The sequence below is a fragment of the Antechinus flavipes genome, chromosome 1 (assembly GCF_016432865.1).
Source record: "Antechinus flavipes isolate AdamAnt ecotype Samford, QLD, Australia chromosome 1, AdamAnt_v2, whole genome shotgun sequence".
Lineage (NCBI taxonomy): Eukaryota > Metazoa > Chordata > Mammalia > Dasyuromorphia > Dasyuridae > Antechinus > Antechinus flavipes.
This window is the reverse complement of record NC_067398.1, coordinates 57,219,007-57,239,678: the sequence shown is the minus strand read 5'-3', so window position 1 is coordinate 57,239,678 and position 20,672 is coordinate 57,219,007. Positions and strand designations below refer to the sequence as shown.

Sequence of the window (20,672 nt, the reverse complement as noted above, 5' to 3'; positions counted from 1 at the left end):
CACTGAACTTAGAGGCAGGGGACCTGGGTTTGATCCTTGTTCTTATATTTTTAACCCCACACCTTAGACAATTGCTTTTGCTCTCTGGGCCCCAATTTACTCATCTTTAAATTAAGGGAGTTGGACAAACTGACGTTCTGTGCTGTAAGAGCTGCTTTGCTCCAAATCTTATAACTTTTCAATAGTACTTTGTTTCCTTCATGTCCTCAGAAGTTTCTTTCAACTCTGAAATCCAATTATTCTTTGCTATAAAGGAAAGCAGAAGTGCAGTGAATACTCATAGGGAAGTTCTTGGTTCTTGAGAGAGAGGCATTCTAGGTGAATTCTCACTAGAACAGAATTTTATGGCAGTGAAGAAATGGAAACTGAGGGGTTGCCCATCAATTAGAGAATGGCTGAACAAGTTTCAGTGTATGATTGTGATGGAATACTATAAGAAATGATGAGTGGGAACAGTTTATTTATTTATTTTTTTATTATAGCTTTTTATTTACAAGATATATGCATGGGTAATTTTTCAGCATTGACAATTGCAAAATCTTTTGTTCCAACTTTTCCCTTCCTTCCCCTCCCACCTTCCTCCCCCCTCCCCCCCATGGCAGATTGACCAATACATGTTAAATATGTTAAAGTATGTTAAATACAATATATGTGTACATATGAGTGGGAACAGTTTTAAAAAGACAAAACAAAAATCAAAATATGGCAAGACCTATATGAACGGATGCTAAATGAGTGAGAAGAACAGGAAGCTCATTGTGCACAGCTCCAGAAATGGCAATGGCATAAATGATCGGCCCTGAAGGACTTAGCTACTCTCATTACAATGATCTAAGACAATTCCAAAGAACTCATGATATCCCAGAGAGAGAACGTAGTGCAAATTGAAGTGTGTGTGTGTGTGTGTGTATGTGTGTGTGTGTGTGTGTGTGTCTGTCTCTCTCCCCCTGCCTTCCTCCTTCCTTTCCTGGAACTCCTTTCTCTCTTTCTTTGCCCCCCTCTTCCCTTTTCACTCTCCCCCTCTCCCTCTCATGTATAGTAACATCCCATCGATTTTCCTTCTAAATGAATAGGAGAGGGATTGGAGAGCTTCCTAAATAAATATTTACTTGGTATTTTAAAAACAGTATAAAAAGACCAAACCAAAGAAATGGCACTCTGTGAAGGCTTGTCCCATCTGGACTAGGTGGACTTGGGTTCGAGATCCAGGTTGCACAAACTTCACTCACCGTGCGACCTTTAGCCGGTCACAATCTCTCTGTACCTCATCCGTAATATGAAGTTAATATGACGGTCCCTCTTAGTGCTGATGGTCTGGATTGTTGCACTGGTCCTGTTCCTCGGGGGAGAGGTACAGCAGGGGGTTACGAGACTGGTGGGAGGATGGTCTTCCTGGAGATGACCAGAGACTGTCTCTTTAAAAGAAAATTCAACGCGTCCCGCCTCAGACTGCTTCCATTGGTTACTTCTGCTATTTACTTTCTCTTTTAAGCCGAGATCTCAGAGTGCTTCAGTTCTATTGGCTACTCTGTGATGGAGAGGCGGGGCTGGACGTTATACCCAGGGATGACAGATAAATTTTTAGTCCCAGCTGGTTGGCGAGTTTGGGTGTTTTTCCACCTCCACAATCCCCTCCCCCTTGCTCCCACCCTTCGCGGACTGCCTTTCGGCTGGTCCCGGAGCCAGATGACGGGAGTCCAGGAGGGGCCGAGCTTCCCCAGACGCGACCGCGACTTCCGCGTTTCGGTGTCCGGGAGGTGAGGCTCTTGGGCGACGGTCCTTGCCCTGCCGGTCAGGCTGTTCGTTTTCCCCTGCCCCTCCTCCTTCTCCTCTCCTCCGCGTCCTCTGTCCTCTGGGTCGGAAGCGGCGGAGGAGCCGGAGGAGCCCGAGGCTGCTGGGCCTTTGAGGGCCGTGGAGGGGGGCGGCTGATGGGCCGCCCGGGAGTCGGGCGCTGAGCGGCTGCAAATTCGAGGAGTTCAGGTAAGGAGGCCCCCGAGGGCCGGCGCCTCTCTCCCGGTCCTGCCCCTTCCCCAGTAGCCTTGGTCACAGCTGGATGGGGGGGCCGCCGCCTCCCATTTGGGGGCACAGGTGGAGCGGGAACCCGTGACCCTCTTCTGGTCATAGCTGGTCACGGGGCGTCGGTGCCCTCTCTGTCACAGCTGGAGAGCGAGACACCCCCGTCACATCTGGAAAGAGAATTCCCCCTCCTCACCACATCTGGAGACAGAGCCACAATCCCCCCTTGTTAACATCTGGAGAGAGCCACCCCCACATCTGGATAGACAGTCACCTTCTTGTCATTCCTGGAATCCTACCTGGAGATGGACAGGCAGACACCCCCTTCTCACATCTGGAGACAGAGCCATCCCCTCTTAAATTCCTGGCACAGCTGGACAGAGAAGCAAGGAGGGCTCCGAAGGACCTCGGTTCGAATCCCGCCTCTCCCCGCCCGTGCCCCTTGCTTAACTACCCAAGGGTAAAGTGAGGGAGTTGGACTAGATGTGCGCCAAAATCCTTTTCAGTTTCAGTGTAGTCCTGTGATCTTTGATCTTCCACTTCCTCTCCTTGGGTCACAGCTGCTGCGGAGTCAGAACCTAGTGTAGCTGAATAGACAGCAGTTCTCTTATTTCTCAATTTACCGAGCAGGAAACTGTCCCCTTCCCACCCACTTCCCATAGGGAAGGAAATCCGGGCAGCCCTGGCCCCATCTCTAAATCCCACATATCCATGAGCACCCTAGGCCTCCTGTGTTGGAGAACAAATCCGTAAAACCATCCGCTTTTCTGTACATCGCAGACAAAACTCAAGAGCAAGAGTTAGAAAAATTCCATCCTACCTGCATAAGACACCTGCCAGTTAATTTGCTGAGACACAGTTAACATTTTTATAAATGCCCAATATGCATTCTTTACAGAAATCAGGGAAGAGTTATGGAATTGAAAAGCAATTCATTGCTCATGGGTAGGCCATGTCGATATCATTAAACATGAACGTACCATCTAAATTTAAAAATGGATTCCTATACCAACCAGTAGCCCAAAAGGACTACTTTGTAGGACTAGATGAAATAATTAACTTGGTAAAACAAAAGCCCAAGAACCTCAAGGAAGATCATGAAAAAGATGCAAGAGGCAGGTGACCTAGCATTTTTACTGCATCTCAAATTGTACTATTAAACCATAGCCATTAAAACAGTTTGGTCCTGGTTTTTAAAAAAATGGAAAAGTACATACGTGGAACAAGAAGTACCTAAAAGTAATTGAGCAAAGTAGCCTAGTGTTTTTTGTTTTTAAGTAAATACTTGCCCCAAGCTGCTAGAGAAAGATCTGTACTTTACTAGAGCTGCTAGTAAATGTGGAGAGCAGCCTGACAAAAGAGAGGATTAGATCTTATTATACTGCATGTGATTTAAACATGATATGTGTGTACATACTCACAGACATATCAATATATAATCAAATATTTGTGTGTATGTATGTACATGTGTATTCACTGTGTACATACACATATTTGCCATAATCTCCAAATGACCATATGACCTAAATAGAAAAGGTCCCATTATCAAAAAAATTAGAGGACAACAGAAGAAACCTTACAAAGCTATGACAAAAATAGAACAAATGAAGGATAAAAGAAATAATAAAATAGTCAAATAACATATAAACTTTTAAAAAATGATTTTTTCATGAATGAAGTAGAATCAGAAGTTTTCTTTAAACTATTTTATAGAAGTCTGATATTCAAATAAGGAGAATTAACTCTAATATATGATTACCATGTGACTCTAATAAGTGAATAAAGGATATAAAGAGTATTGAAAAGAAGGGCTGTAACCTATTAATAACCACATGGAAAATTGCTCAGAATCACTGCTGGAATAAATTAAAACAATTCTGAGGCTTCACCTAATTCCTGTTGGATTAGCAAAGATGATAATCCACGTTGGAGGGCCAGAAGAAGACTGGACTCTGAATATCCCATTAATGGAGCCGTGGATTGATCCGATCTTTCTGTAAAAGTAAATTTGGAATTACATGAAAAAGTTACTAAACTGTTCATCCCCTTTGACCCAACAATTGCTCCACTGGGCAGTCCCCTGAGGAAGTCAAAGACAAAAGGTCTTATGTTTGCCAAAAATATTCCAAGTGGCTTTTTTGTGGCTATAAAAGCTGGAGACAAAAGTGACTGCCCATTGATTAGAGAATACTTTTTACAAATTGTGGTAGATGAAGGTAATGGAAGTCTGAGATTTTTCCATTCCTTTTCCTCCTTAAATACTATTTATTTTGATCCCTCAGAGTCCTCTCTGGCCACTTCATCCAATTTGGCTGCCTTTCCTAGCTCTTTGGATTTTTTAAGTGCTGTTGCTGACTTTGGCAAGCAGTGTTTAGCCATGGACCACATCTTGATCATGTCACAGTTAATTAAAAGATGGACAGAATTTAAGATCCCACAAGATGCATTGGCTTATTATTTATCAATTATGAAAGACATTTAATTTGGTAGAACAAAACACAGATTCTTACATTACAATGTGTCTGTCTCCTCACCATGTCAGCATCCAAAGATTCCTTGGAAAACACCACAGCAGAAATAACTCTGTTTGAGACAGCCAGGTGGTACAATGGCTAATATGGTTTCAGGTACTTAATAGCTTTGTGATCCTAGGCAAGTCACTTAATCTCTGCCTCAGTTTCATCTGTAGAAGTGGAGATAATAATAACAACATTTAACCTTCTGGATTTGTTGTGAGAATCTAATAAAATAATATTCTTAAAATGCTTAGCATATTGCTTGGCTTTTTTTGTCCTTTCTTTCCTTCCTGGTCAATGATTCTCTGATCACAAACGTTAGGTGAAACATAAAATAGGAAGCTGTATGCTTGCCAAAGGCATATGCTGGAGAGAGAGGCACAGGTCAAAGAGGAAATTCAGAGGAAAGTGAATCCTCTGGATCCTTCTGTTTGCTGATGATATTTTGCTTATTGCATCAAGCCCTAGAACGTCACAGAGACTCTGCAAAAGATCTGCAATTAAAAGATTTTAATCCTAACCATCCACATAGGAAAGATATATGAAGAATTTTTTTTTTTGCTCAGATTTCAGTATGTCCAAATGAAGAGCTTGACCATCACTATGAATGTTTAGGACAAAAATATCAAAGATACTGAGTTGGGCTCCCAACTTAGCTGAAAGCAGAAGAGATTGGGCTGGATTGCTCTCAGAAAATTGCAAAGCTCTTTTTTCTGACCCCATACCTCATGGAAGTGAAGACATGGAGATGTTTAGAGAATGAAAATTAAGTCTGTCCCCAAGGATGGAAAAGCTTGTGATGGGCCTGAGCAGGATGCGATGTGGAACTGACAGAATCCTGAAGAACTAGAGCAAAAGCTGTCTTTGGGTCATTGATCAGCAAGAAGGAGGAATGAGAAGTGGATAACCAGAGCACTCTACCAGAGACCCTGAAAAACCAGGAGAAATCCAGGAAGATCACAAGCACATGAGATGCCTCTTCCCTGTCCATTCCCCAACTCAGTGAGCTTCAGGATGTCTGTGGCCTTGAAGGTCTGGGGGATTGTGAATTGTATCATGGGAAGCGCTCCTGAACTGGTGAGACCCCAGAGTATTACTGTTTCTAGAACCCTCAGATACTTTTTTCCAACAAAGTATTCATGATATTCAGGCATGAGTCTGCCCTCTCTCCTTCTTTTCTAATATATTTTTCACTGTTCCCAGTTCTTTTCTTTTATGGATTTAAGTCACAGAGTATCCAAGATGATGGTTTAATTTGTAGGATTTCTGTGCTTCTCCACCCCTTAGAAATGGTGGTCTAAATGCTGAGCTATTTTTAGTTCCTAGTTACCTTTTTGCAAATACTAAACATGTGAGCAATACGAGATGTCTGGAGGTTGTGTGACATGGCATTTCCTGATGCTTTTGAAATGAGTCCTGACAACTTGGCCTTTCTAAGGCGATCTTGGGAGCCATCCCGCCACTCAGCTGCAGCTCCCTTCTGTTCTCTGCTTCTGGAGTTTTTCTTTATTACAAATTTAATAATCTTCCACAAAAGAGATGATTGATTGTGTGTGAATCTACAAGCTTATGTACAACTTTCTTCAAGCACATATTACATCTAACAAGGTAGTCACAAAATAGTTCTGTATCCCCTTCTGACTCATTCTCCTTCCCCCTTCCAAATCAACACCTATTGGCCACTCTTGCTTTTCTCCACTGGTTTCATTTATGGTGAGAATGTCAGTGGTGAAGGTGCTTTTCTTCTAATAGTGTGTCCCCTCCTTGGTACCTAGGTACCTCCTGTGTTAGGGTGGTCTTTGTGGATGGCTGCACTATTGGGGAACTCTTAGCACCCTCGGTCCCCGTCTCCATCACTGTCACGGTCCTGCTGGAGCGAGCAGGTCTCCAACAGCACTGAGTCTCTGGGTGGTAGTATCTTGAGTTGTGGTTGCCATGGCCAAGGGGTTGCCTCCTGGGGCCTTCTTTCCCTTGGCTGTCACTGGGTCCAGGGCCTTTTCCAGAGACAGGTAGCTTGCCCTTGGCTGCCTTGGAGGAGCCAGGGTTACATACTTCTGTGATGATTTAGAGTAGGACTTGGTGAAGGGCAAAAACCTAAAGATGCTGATTTTCACAATGTGGCCAGCGATCTTCTTGGTATGGAGAGGATGCTTCCTGCCCTTCTGACCCTCAGCTTAGAGTTGAAGTTTACCAATGTGAGAAAGAAAGAGATGTCAGCCGAGGCAAAACAGAGGGGTTCCTGGGGTGCTGAGCCAGAGGAGGCCTTGATTTGGTTTGGTCTGTTGTTTTGGGAAAAGTAGATGGTCTGTTCATTTGTCCTTTAGGAAGCAAACCTAGAACCAACTGGTTTCATTCGCAGGAGGTTCGGGTAGGAGCCAGTGGCCCATCTCCAGCTGGGGCAGCAGCTTGGAAGGGCATCGAAGCACACAGAGGGGCCCAGTTAGAAGAGTCACGTTTGAGGCTGCCCTTCTGGGATATTTCCCTCCTTTGGGTCTTTGCTTCCTCATCTCTAAAGTCAGGGTTTTGGGCTGGAGCAGGTGTTCCTAATCTTGCTCTGTTACTCACCCCGTGGTCAGCAGTCCGATGAAATCTCTGGACCTCTTCTTAGCATCAGGCTTTTAAGTAAAAGACAGCGGACTAACCACAAAGAAACATTTTATTTTGAAATGCTGTTTGTTGTCTAGATGTTTTTAAAAAGACAGAAACAAGGTCACAAACCCCAGGGGGAGAACTCCTGGCTTGTACATGTTCTCTTTGGGGCACCTGATATTGCTGGATGTCTCTAAGGATAACAAAAGGGCCTATAGACTGGGCCCGGGCCAAGATGGCAGCACATTGCGTGCGCCTCAGGACTCTCCGGGCACGGCGTCTCTGTGCCGTGAGGAGCTGCTGGAGGCCTCCTGCTGCCCGCTGGGTGGTGTGGAGGTCGGCTAAGGGGCAGGCTGACCTTGAGAAGCAGGTGGGTTGCTTTTTGTCAACCTGGCTTTGTGGCTGTTAGGCGAGTGATGGGAGACTGTCTGTCCTGAAAGCTGCTCTGGGAGCCTGGGCCATCTGATGGGCTCAGAGAGCCAGGCTTTATAGGGCGAGATGGCCGTTGCAGTGGGGAGGAGGATCCTGTCTGTGGCAGCTGCACGGGGGTGGCGGGGGGGGCACCCTTCACTTCTGGCTCAGGTGACCGAGAGGCCCTGACTGCCCCAGCAGGCCAGCCCCAGGCTAGCCTTCCATCTGCCACCTCTAAAGGCCTTGGCAATGAGAACACCGTCCACCCCCTGCTCGTGTTCCCCGGCCCTCGCCCAGGAGGTATCCAGTTCACAGGTTTGTTTCACACAGAAGCGCAGTAAATAGGTCACATTTCTGTCCCTCTCCTGAACGTCAGACTGCCCTCTTCTTTTCTCTCTCCTTTCCAGAGATTGCTCTTCAGTGTTGGGGGGAAGTGGGTTTCAGAGGAAGGAGGAGACATCCCATTATACCCAAGGAGCCTGTCATTGCAGGGGCCGAGGAGCAGGGATGAGGGATGTGGGCGCTGGCCTCCATGATGCCCTGCCGGCTTGGTGCCCTGGAGCCCGAAGGGATGTCTCGAGTGTGCTCCTGGAAGTCACCAGGCCGGTAGAGCAAGTAACCAAGCCTTAGCCACCCAAGCCTTATTTGTTCTTAGATTCCTGGGCCACTTCCTGCTCCTCTGGTCCAGGTAGTACTTCTGTGTCAGGATCCCTGCCGGGAGGCCGAGAACAGGCTTTCCAGCAGCGGCTTCTCTCCTCTTCCCAAGGGTTTGGGGGGAGAGTGAGCAATGGAAGGTCAGAGGGCCGGCCAGGGGTTAGCTGGGCTGAGGGCTCCCTTCAGGTCCCTTTGCTCCTTTCCCTCCCTGGTTGGAAGGCTTCCTCCTTCTTGTTATTTTCCCTTGGAGACCCGAGGCAGGGAGGCTATAATAAAGAAGAACCACCACTAGGTGAGGTGGGAGTCCCCAGACCCTGAGGAGGAAACTGAGGCAGAGAGAGCTCATGGTCCCCGGCCACTCCTCTCCCACTGCAGTCGTCATCATTTCTGTAGTACATGAAATCCTGCCAAGGGCTTACCCGCACATAGCCTCTCCTTGTGCCCTCCGAGGTGGGCGCACTCACTGCCCCCATTATAGGAAGCCGAGTAGGAGAAGTGACAACCTGGCTAATGAGTACCTGAGGCTGCTCTGGAAGTCTGCCCCTGCCACGGGCATCCTATGGGCTGGGCTGAAGGAGATGGAAAAGGGAGTCTGGGGGCAGGGGCTGAGGAAAGATGGCACTGGAGGCCCTAATTAGGTGGGCGTGGTGACTCTGAGGTACACCCTGCGCCAGTTTGTTTCTGAGCTTTTATGGGCTTGGTTATGAATACCTGGGTAGCTGCTCACCGTGGTGTTTCCCTGCCACACTGGAGAAGGGAAACTGAGGCCAGGGAAGCCACTCAGCAGGCCAGTGGAAAGCCAGGGCAAGAGTTGTCACTTTGTTCTTGCCCATTAGTGATCTACCTCTGACTTCTGGACAAGATGGAACTTCCTCCTTCCCTGAAATGGGCTCTGTTCTGTTCAAGCGTCCCCTCCCCATGCCCCCATTGCTTCATATTTGCCACGTAGAAATTCTGTGTTTGCTCCCACAGGTACCTCGCATCTCCCCTCCGCTTGGGATGTCAACTCATTGAAGTCTGGGCTTGTTTGGTTTTTGTGTGTACCACACAGTAGGTGCTTAATAAATGCTTGCATTTATTTTTATTTATTTATTTGTTTGAACAAATCCTGCCCCTGCTGGGCACTATCAAAGTGAGCTAGGCAAGTCACAACTTTCTCAGCCTCAGGTGGTCATCTGCAAAGCGAGGGCCTAAACCAGGGAGAAGAAGGGCATCCAAGGTCCCTTCTTCCTCCGAAAGCACAATTGGAGCACACTGGCCCCTGGCGCTCAGCAGGGGAAGATTGAAGAAGTTTCCTCTGACCTTCTGAGCCTCCGTCCCAGGGTGGAAGTGGGATTTCCAGTCATCAGCCTTTTTCCAAGGGTGCCAAAGATGGAGCCCGGCACCTGGAGCTTGGGGCCAGGGATAAGAACCTTCCCCCGCTCCTTGCTGCCTCTTCTAGTTCCTGCTGTGCTTCCACCCACAGCCAGGCCTCTTAAACAGGCCCACAGGTATTAAGTGCTTGGCCAAGGTCACTCAAATAGTAGAGAATCACTCAAAAAGTCTCAGGATTCCTCCTTAGATGGATGTTTTCTCCCTGGAGAATGATACTTAAGTACTGAAGCATCTGCCGATATTCTATTTACTGATGTCAGTTGCAACACCTCTGCATTTCAGCCGGCAGTGCTCACCTGTTGGGATGGCCGGAAAATTGATTATCTGGTCCCTCCCTCTCTGTTTAGCTGTCCTAATTATAATAGCTATCATTTATAGAGAACTTTGCAAAGCACATTACAAATAGGTCATTTGATTCTCACAAAGACCTTGGGAGATAAGTGCTATAATTACATCTGTTTTTACAGATGGGGAAATTGAGACAAGTAGCAGTAGTGACTTGCTTAGGGCCACACAGCTTGTAAGTGTCTGAGATTGGATTGGAATTCAGGCTTTCCTGATTGCAGGTCCCGTGCTCTACCCACCATTCCCCCTGGTGGTCCTCATGATCCAAAGACAAAACACACTATCTCTGTTCTGGGGCCATACTTTCTAGCTTTTCCTCCATTGGCATCCAGAGCCCGCTGCTGCTTCCATGTAGTGATGAAAGATATAAAGGGTGGGCTTTAGTGACAAGAAGAGCTCCCCTTTCCATAGAGCTTAAAAGTTTCCCAAACCCTGATGCAAAGATTCTTTTTTTTTTTTTTTTAACATTTTATTTTATTTTATAATAACTTTATATTGACAGAATTCATGCCAGGGTAATTTTTTTACAGCATTATCCCTTGCACTCACTTCTGTTCCGATTTTTCCCCTCCCTCCCTCCACCCTCTCCCCAGATGACAAGCAGTCCTATATATGTTAGATATGTTGCAGTATATCCTAGATGCAATATATGTGTGCAGAACCGAACAGTTTTCTTGTTGCACAGGGAGAAATAGATTCAGAAGGTAAAAATAACCCAGGAAGAAAAACAAAAATGCAAGCAGTTTATATTCATTTCCCAGTGTTCTTTCTTTGGGTGTAGCTGCTTCTGTCCATCATTTATCAATTGAAACTGAGTCTTTGTCATAGAAATCCACTTCCATCAAAATATGTCCTCATACAATATCGTTGTCGAAGTGTATAATGATCTCCTGGTTCTGCTCATTTCCCTTAGCATCAGTTCATGTAAGTCTCTCCAAGCCTCTCTGTATTCATCCTGCAGGTCATTCCTTACAGAACAATAATATTCCATAACATTCATATACCACAATTTACCCAACCATTCTCCAATTGATGGGCATCCATTCAATTTCCAGCTTCTAGCCACTACAAACAGGGCTGCCACAAACATTTTGGCACATACAGGTCCCTTTCCCTTCTTTAGTATCTCTTTGGGATATAAGCCCAGTAGTAACACTGCGGGATCAAAGGGTATGCACAAATTGATAACTTTTTGGGCATAATTCCAGATTGCTCTCCAGAATGGTTGGATTCGTTCACAACTCCACCAACAATGCGATGCAAAGATTCTTATCCCTGTTTCACAGGTGACACCGAAGGGACATGGGAGGGACAGCGAACCGGCCAAGACACAGTAGTTGCCGGTCAGGATCACCCGGCTCACTTCAGTGCACATTTCCTTGTTTTTTTTTTTTTTTAAATTTTATTTTATTTAATAATAACTTTGTATTGACAGAATCCATGCCAGGATAATTTTTTTACAACATTATCCCTTGCACTCGCTTATGTTTCGTTTTTTCCCCTCCCTCCCTCCACCCCCCCCCCCCCAAGATGGCAAGCAGTCCTACATATGTTAAATATGTAGTGCACATTTCCTTGTGCCAATGGAGAGAAACACCAGCCAGCTCACTGGCTTTTAAAATTAAGGCCCAGAATCTCAGTCTTTATTAGGTACACAAATAAAGACTCTGGCACAGTTCCCTTTTTAATAAGAGCCCCGAGAGAAAAATCTTACATATGGACAGGGGTCTAGGAATTTAGCACAAACCTGCTCACTATTTTACTCACAGTGTAAGGTGAAATACGGACTCTTCCCCTGGGCCTTTCTAGGCCTCCGCTCTGACTTCAACTTCCTCTACTTACATTACTTCCCTTTACAGCTTTGTCCTTGTCTCTCTGAGCTCCATCTCCCACCTGCCTACCCTGGATGTGCTCCTTCCCTCCAAACAGTCTTTAACTTCCTTCTAGGCCTTTCCTGGTAGAGTTGAAGCCTTTAGGATTAGAGTCTCACCTTTAATTGGTATCAATTTCTCTGTTTGCCAGTTGGATTGCCTTCCCCACCTCCCCTCCCCAAACCCTATAAATTAAGTTTCTGAAGGAAAACAAGAACTGTTTTCCATTTTGTCTTTTATTCTTTGCATCTTACATCTAATTGGTTCTTTTTTTTTTTTTTTTTTGAGGAGGTAGGAATTCTTTTATTTTTTTCTTTCTTTTTTTTTATGTTAAAGTATAAATTAAATACAATGTAAGTGTACATGTCCATACTGTTATTTTGCTGTACAAAAAGAATCAGACTTTGAAATAGTGTACAATTAGCCTGTGAAGGAAATCAAAAATGCAGGCAGACAAAAATAAAGGGATTGGGCATTCTATGTAGTGGTTCATAGTCATCTCCCAGAGTTCTTTCCCTGGGCATAGCTGGTTCAGTTCATTACTGCTCTATTGGAACTGATTTGGTTCATCTCATTGCTGAGGATGGCCAGGTTCCTCAGAATTGATCACTGTATAGTCTTGTTGTTACCATGTATAATGATCTCCTGGCCCTGCTCGTTTCACTCAGCATCAGTTCATGTAAGTCTCTCCAGGCCTCTCTGTATTCATCCTGCTGGTCATTTCTTACAGAACAATAATATTCCGTAATATTCATATACCACAATTTATTCAGCCATTCTCCACTAATTGGTTCTTAATGAGTGTATTAGGTGAGAGTTGGGGTTATAAAAGGGAGCATGCTGGCAGAGAGCTCAGGAATCATTCTGGCCTTTCTTTGTCCATTTTCCTGATGAGACACTGAGGCTCAGAGGTTAAAGGGCTTGTTCCAGATTGATCCCCATCTGACTTGTGCTGGTTCTCAGACTAAATTTTATGTTTGGTTTCCTGGCTCACATAGCACTTCCTAGAGGAGTGTCTGAAGGTACTCCATTCCTACAGATGGTAGAATTCACGTAAGGAACTTTTCCAGTTTCCTCTGAGTGATGGAAGGGGATTCTTGGTGTGCTCGGTAGCCTGCCCAGGGCTTCAGGAGATCTGGATTCTAGGCCTGACTGGTACAATTTTGTTATTTGGCCTTAGGCCAGTTGTGTCATTTCTGTGGGTCTCAGTTTCTCCATCTGTAAAGTAAAGGGTTTGGACAAGATCAGAGGTATTGAAACTGTTAGATACATAGAAAGCCACAAATTCACATTATCTGAGTTGTTTATATTTTTATTTAATAATGAAACATTCCCCAGTTGCATTTTAATCTGATTGGGTCAAGAGTTTTGCAGTCTGCGGGTTTGGAATAGATGATTCCTCTTGGGGCCATAGTTTTCTGTGGCTCCAGGAGGCCTCATTTCCCCCCCATTGATTGCATTCTGACCTTTCTTTCTCTTGTCTCAGCTCTCTCTCTCCTTTTAGAGAATGTTTTCCCTATAAAATGCTTTGATTTTAATTGGAGGGCTTTTTCTGTCCTTCCTTCACCTTAACTTGAATTCTCAGTACACATTGCCCTCGGAGCCAGTGGGCTAGTTTTCAGTCATGTGCATCTGCCAGTGAGTAATAAGGATTTTAAACATTTGGCTTGTCCATTTTTTTCCTCCTGAATGTTTGGATTAGGCCATATCCTTGTTCCTTGAAAGGTATGACTGGGATGAATTTATTTGGTTTCCCTTGCTAACCTGAGGAGCTGAAAACCAGGTCTTCATTCTGGACATATCAGGCCCCACTTCTGGCCTCCAGGCCCTACAGGTGACAAATGGTACGGCTGCATTTCTCCATGTCTGGGTAGGAAAGGAGCACCCAGTGGTTGTTTAATTTGAGAAACCTTGGGATGGGTAGTGAATGTAGGCCCAGATTGGGGGCAGGCCGCCTACTTCCCTGCACCTGTACCGCACTAGGACGAGCTAAGTTACCGGGGTTTCTGCCGGGATACAGGACAGCCTGGCTCTCCCACTGGCCTGCCCCCCTTGGCCCTGCTTCTGGTCTTCTGTCCTTCCCAGGCTGCTTCCTCAAAGCCATTCTCCAGAAGATGGGTGGCCATTGCTATCCTAGACCTTGCTGGGCTTGTGATCACTGGCAGGTAAGGCCTCCTTCTCTGGCCTGCAGCCCATTTTACTGCCTTGTTTGACATTATCTTATACCATTAAGGTCTCATCCTTCCTCTCTGTCTGCCTCCTCTTGATGGTAGTGTTAACTAGCAGTGATAGAACACATTAAGTTTTGCAAAGCACTTCACAAACATCTCATTTTATCCTCCCAACAAAGTGAGAGGTGGGTGTTCTTATTATACCTGTTTGACAAAAGAGGAAACTGAAAAAAGTGAAGTGACTTGCCCAGGGTCACACAGCTAGCAAATGCCTGTGGCCAGACTGTGCTCAGATTTTCCCAACTGGCTCAGTGCTGTAGCCATTGAGATGCCTCTTCTCCTCAGCTCCCCATCTGGGTGCTTTGTCTTTTGCTTTCTCTCTGCATCCTCTCCCGGTGATTTCCATCCCCTCTGTACAGATGGAAGCCGGTTGTCCAGTTCCAGTCTGACCTTTCTCCTAGCTCCCCGACCTATTAGATTGCCTATGGGAGCGCTCTGGTGGGAGACGGCACCCAGCGGGAGTTTGTTATCCCTAATCCCAACAAATAGTTTCTTTGATTGCCTCATTGGTAACAGATTTGTGGGGAATTACAGGGAGAATGTGGCCCCTTCCCAGCAATCCTCATCACTTGCCGCAGTGTCAAAGAGCTGGACTTCACTGTCAGGAGATCAGAATTTGGGATCTAGAGCCAAGACTCTGCCACTTACTTGCTGTGTGACTTTGGGGGAGGCTCTTACCTTCTCTGGGCTTCAGTTTTCCTCATTTATAAAATTAAGATGTTGGATTGCTTGCTGTCCAAGGTGGAATACAGCTTTGAAATCCGTGATTCCATGATTTTAAAAAATCCTCTCCATTTTCAAACCCGATGGGTTCTTATGAATCAGTAGCTCTCAGACTTGCTCTTTCTTTTGAAGTGAGGGAACAAGAAAAATAGACTAAGGATCCAGAAGCTCTTTCATACATCAAAATTTGGCCTTAATTTTGGGTGTTTTTTTCCCCCGTTTAAAATTTTGTTACAGTTGTACAAATAATTGACAGAATACACAAATTAGACATGACTTTTCACCAAGCTTCAGTTTCTATTTAAATTGTTAAAATGTTGAAATTTACAAGCATAATAATCAGTAATTATGTAAATTTTAAAAATTGCTTCCCAGTAGAAAACAATCTCACGTGGGCAGTAACATTTCTAGTTTTGGGCAAACCCCGTCTGCTCACAGTCTCTGTCCAAGACAAAACATTTCCCATCTCCAGGCTTTTGCACCAATAGCTTGCCGAGTCCACCTGGTAGAATCCCAAATTTCTGTCCAAGAACAGGTCAGGTGCTACTTCCTACAAAGAGGCCTTTTCCTGAGCTCCCCATTGTTATCATTTCCTTGAAATAATTTTGTATTTGCATTCGTGCGTTGTCTGTTTTATTCCCTTCCTTCCTCACTGTAGAATGTCAGCTCCCTGAGAACAGGAATGACTCCTTCCTGTCTCTTTACCTTTGTTTTTTCCTTTCAGGTCTCTTCATAATCGGATAGCATCCTTCTCATACTCTTTTGTAGCCCTGCTCCACATTTCCCCTCTCTCCAATTAGGAGCCTGTGATTTAGGAGTGTAAGGGACTTTTGAGGCTAGTCCAACAGCTTCATTTTACAAAGAAGGAAACTAGGAGCCACCCAGGAAAATTGACTGCCCAAAGCCTCCTAGGGGGCAGAGTTGGTTTGGATTTGAACCCAGGCCTTGTGCCCTCAAATCCAGGGCTCTTTCTGCCATCCTGCACTGTCTCCTCAGTATCCTGCCTTCTCCACCTTTCCAAGACCCATCTCCTCCCTGAGATGAAAAGTACTCACTGTTCCCTCTGGGGATCCTACAGAAAGAGCTGCCTTTGAGGGGACCCACGTCAGTTGAAGCTCATCTTCCCTGTTTCTGCTGTTAATCTCTTCTCCTCTCGTTCTGTCCTCAGGGTTACAGCAAAGGCAAGATGGCGGACTGGGACACTAGCAACACCACGCTAGCCCCCTCCCCTCTGCCCAACATCACCAGCCCGCACCGGTGTTTGCTTCTGCTCTATGAGGATATCGGCAGCTCTCGGTGAGTGGCAGGGGGCACAGCTGGGGGGTCTGTGCCGCTGGAGGGCCAGGGACATCCCAAGTAGCACCTCCCTGGGTCGTGTGGGGCCACAAGGTCCAGGGTGTCATGGTGATGGGAGGAAGGGGCTGGGCTGGGCTGGACTGGGCCTCCCTAACTGAGTCTTGGCCTGTGGCTCAGGGTGCGGTACTGGGACCTCGTGCTGCTAATCCCCAATGTGCTGTTCTTCACTTTCCTGCTCTGGAAGCTGCCATCAGCTCGGGCCAAGATACGTATCACCTCCAGCCCCATCTTTACCACTTTCTATATCCTGGTGAGTCCTGGGTTGTTCCTCCCCCCGCCTCCAACACTGCCGGCCCCTCATTCTACAGTTGAGGACATTGAGAACCAGAGGGCTCCAATTTCACTTGCCAGTCTCAGGGAATTTCCTTTGTTCAGACCCCTCTCTGGGAACAAAGGAGATAATGTTTGTATAAGCAGTGCTTGATACTTAGTAGGCACTTAATAAATGCTTATTTCTTTCCCACTGTCCCTCTACTGCTGCTTGTATCATACCTATGGGCTTCTGGAGACTGGTAGAGCAGGTAATCCTTAGGGACCCCACTAAACCTAGGAAGTGAGAGGCCTCCAAACTGGGGATCCCTTCCTCTGGGACCCCGCCTCCTCATCTACACAGGCCTGCAGGTTGCTCCCACCAAACACTAGTTTGGACAGCCCTAATTCTTTATCCCTTCTCGTCTTGCCATTATATTTTTTTTTTTTTTTTTTTTAGGGTTTAATGTCTATTTTGAGGGTTGAATTGAATCTTTTTTTTTTTTCTGTGCCTGTTCTTTTTTTTTTTTTTTTTTAATTTTTATTTAATAATTACTTTATATTGACAGAATCCATGCCAGGGTAATTTTTTTTACAACATTATCCCTTGCACTCTCTTCTGTTCCGATTTTTCCCCTCCCTCCCTCCACCCCCTCCCCCAGATGGCAAGCAGTCCTTTATATGTTGGATATGTTGCAGTATATCCTAGATACAATATATGTGTGCAGAACCGAACAGTTCTCTTGTTGCACAGGGAGAATTGGATTCAGAAGGTAAAAATAACCCGGGAAGAAAAACAAAAATGCAGATAGTTCACATTCGTTTCCCAGGGTTCTTTCTTTGGGTGTAGCTGCTTCTGTCCGTCATTTATCAATTGAAACTCAGGTCTCTTTGTCAAAGAAATCCCCTTCCATCAAAATATGTCCTCATACAATATCGTTGTCGAAGTGTATAATGATCTCCTGGTTCTGCTCATTTCACTCAGCATCAGTTCATGTAAGTCTCGCCAGTCCTCTCTGTATTCATCCTGCTGGTCATTTCTTACAGAACAATAATATTCCATAACATTCATATACCACAATTTACTCAGCCATTCTCCAATTGATGGGCATCCATTCATTTTCCAGTTTCTAGCCACTACAAACAGGGCTGCCACAAACATTTTGGCACATACAGGTCCCTTTCCTTTCTTTAGTATCTCTTTGGGATATAAGCCCAATAGAAACACTGCTGGATCAAAGGGTATGCACAGTTTGATAACTTTTTGGGCATAATTCCAGATCGCTCTCCAGAATGGTTGGATTTGTTCACAACTCCACCAACAATGCATCAGTGTCCCAGTTTTCCCACATCCCCTCCAACATTCATCATTATTTTTTCCTGTCATCTTAGTCAATCTGACAGGTGTGTAGTGGTATCTCAGAGTTGTCTTAATTTGCATTTCTCTGATCAATAATGATTTGGAACACTCTTTCATGTGAGTGGTAATAGTTTCAATTTCATCCTCTAAAAATTGTCTGTTCATATCCTTTGACCATTTATCAATTGGAGAATGCCTGCCATTGTATTTTAAAAGCAAGTTTGGCTTTTGGTAGGGGCCAAGGCTGTATAGTCTGAGACTTAACTGCTGCAATGGCATTCTTTTGGGGGAATCAATGCCAAGAGGAGCTGAAGGAGACTGAAGGCCTGGTTTTATTCGCGTCTTTTGGTGGCAGCTAGGTGGCCGAGGGGATAGAATGTTGGACTGGAGTCAAGAAGCCCTGAGTTTAAATCTAGCCTCAGATATTAACTCTGTGATCCTGGGCAAGTTATTTAAATTTCTCCCTGCCTCAGTTTCCTCAACTGTAAAACAGGCATCACAATAGCACCAGAGTTGTTGTGAAGATCAAATGAGATCATATTTGTTAAGCGGCACAGCACAGTGTCTGGCACGTAGTAAGTGCTTAAGAAATGGTTGTTTCCTGTGCAGTCTGAGGCTGGGAGCAAGGATTGGAGGCATCTGCTCAGCTGGCTTTCACATCCACCTCCAGACCCCAGAGAAGATACTGAATTTGGTGTCAGAAGTGCTAAGTGTGAGTTCTGTCCTCATCCCTTCCTCACTATAGGGCCTTGTTGGATGGATTTCAACTGAAGAAACATTAAATGTGTACTATGTGCCAGGCACTGTGCTGAATGTTGGCCCTAAATTTTATTCTCAGTAAGCTCAGGTTGTGATAATACTTGCACTGCCTACATCCTTGGGTGAGAGTTTTATGAATTGTGACATTAAATCACAAGTCCTGTTAAAAAAATTATTTAAAACTTTTTTTAACATCTTTTATTTTGACATTTACTTTCACTTTTTATTATATTCTTCTTTATTCTTCTACCCAGAGAACTATTCCTTATAACAAAGCGTAAAAAAGAAGGAAGGGGAAAAAGACAATTAAGCAAAACTAACCAAGTTCTCAACTGAACCACAAAGCACATCCAGTGTTTCACACCCATGGGTCCCCAACTCAGCAAACAAGGGAAGAAGGTGCATTTTCTCATCCCTTTTTTGGATCCATGCTTGGCATTTATAATTACCCTCAGTTTTAATTGGAAAGGGAGCAGTATTTTACTTTGTCATGTATATTCTGGTTCTGCTTACTTTACTCTGTATCAATTAATATATTTCCCTATGCTTTTCCTATCTTTTCTTAGGATTGACACATAGCAGGCACTTGACAAATTCTCTATATGTTTTTACCTATCTCTCTGTCTTTCTCTTTCTTTTGGTGCAGTATCATTTCATTGCATTCATATATCATAATTTTATAGAATCATTGTTATGTGAGACAGTGAGGAACTATGGCTAAGCATTTGCAAATTAGCCCTTGAAGCAATTTCTAGCCTGTCCCTTCTTAGCCCTTGGCACCCATCACTCCTCCTTCTAGAACCTTTTTATCCCAGACATCCTCTTCCCCAAGGATTTCCACTTTCTAATTCAATTGGACAGGAATTGGATTATCCTGAGATTAGTCCACTCTCACTAACCTACTGGAGCATGTGGGTAAGCCTACTTAGAATAAGATTATAGGTTATGGATAGAGAGATTCATAGAGTTGTTACAGATGAAGAAACTGAGGTTCAGAGAAGTTAAATGATTCCCAGATTTACATATAGCCAGTAGGTGTTTGATGAATGATTTGAATACAAGGCTTCCAGATTCTGTTTGTTACATTAGACTGCCTCACTGAGCACAGCATGGCTTTGCTGGGTCTGGAGAGCTTTGTGGAGTTTAAAAGTCAGTCTAACCAGCCTTGTGGACAAATCCCAATTGTTTGCAGCCCTTGCTTGGTGCAAGGAGCACAGGCTTTGCAGCACGTGCTGTCTCTTGTAGTAATTTCCGTTTCTCCAGTACATTATGGCTTCCAACGCTCCTTCCTCACAAGAACCTGAAGAGGATGAGACGAGGAAGAGTAGTATTCCCATTTTCCAGCTAAGAAAACCCAGGTTCAGAGAGGTAACATAGCTTGCTCCTTGTCGTCATAAGGGATGCCATGCTTCCCCATAAGCTTCTCCAGGATCAGCACTGTGTGCTTTATCTTCCTGTCTCTGGTGCAGTACATTGTACACTTTCTTGAGTTATCTTGAACTTCACAGCAAATTCAATGAGGTAAAACAGGACAGAGGAGACAGATCTGGAGAGAGAGTCATGTAGTAAGTGAGTAGTACAGATGGGACTAGATGGGACTGGAAGCCCATTCTCCCTGGTGTCTGGCCCAGTGCTCGTTCCACTTCACTGCACTGTCCTACAAAATGGGTGTGTGTATGGTGGTGTGTGTGTGTGTGGTGTGTGTGTGTGCGCGCGTGTGTGTGTGAGCTGTGTGTGTGCGCGCGTGTGTGTGCGTGTGTGTGTGTGTGCGTATGTGTGCGTGCTGTGTGTGTGCGCGTGTGTGTGTGAGCTGTGTGTGTGCGCGTGCGCGTGTGTGCGTGTGTGTGTGAGCTGTGTGTGCGCATGTGTGTATGTGTGCGTATGTGTGTGCGCTGTGTGTGTGCGCGTGCGCGTGTGTGTGCGTATGTGTGTGTGCGTGTGTGTGTGCGTGTGTGTGTGCGCGTGTGTGTGCGCGCGTGTGTGTGCGCGTGTGTGCGTGTGTGTGTGTGTGTGTGCGTGTGTGTGTGCGTGCGTGTGTGTGTGTGTGTGGTGTGTGTGTGTGCGCGCGTGTGTGTGTGAGCTGTGTGTGTGCGCGCGTGTGTGTGTGCGTGTGTGTATGTGTGCGTGTGTGTGTGTGCGTGTGTGTGTGTGCTGTGTGTGTGCACGTGCGCGTGTGTGCGCGTGTGTGTGTGCGTGTGTGCGCACGTGTGTGTGTATG

At 45.4% G+C, this 20,672-nt stretch overlaps 1 protein-coding gene across 6 annotated transcripts in view; it reads left to right on the top strand.

Moving 5' to 3' along the window:
- Window positions 1-1,609: 1,609 nt before the first annotated feature.
- The window catches only part of TPRA1 (transmembrane protein adipocyte associated 1), a 27,899-nt gene continuing 8,836 nt past the window's right edge, over window positions 1,610-20,672 (top strand). For 2 of the 6 annotated variants that reach the window (XM_051983164.1, XM_051983154.1), the window contains exons 1-3: window positions 5,239-5,609; window positions 15,899-16,026; window positions 16,204-16,336. In XM_051983164.1, coding sequence (XP_051839124.1) covers window positions 5,505-5,609; window positions 15,899-16,026; window positions 16,204-16,336 — 366 coding nt within the window. In that variant the 5' untranslated portion in view covers window positions 5,239-5,504. Of the gene's footprint in view, window positions 1,758-1,835; window positions 1,981-5,238; window positions 5,610-15,898; window positions 16,027-16,203; window positions 16,337-18,746; window positions 18,854-20,672 lie in introns of those variants that run through there. The other 4 variants (XM_051983188.1, XM_051983194.1, XM_051983180.1 and 1 more) reach the window with 3 other exon arrangements.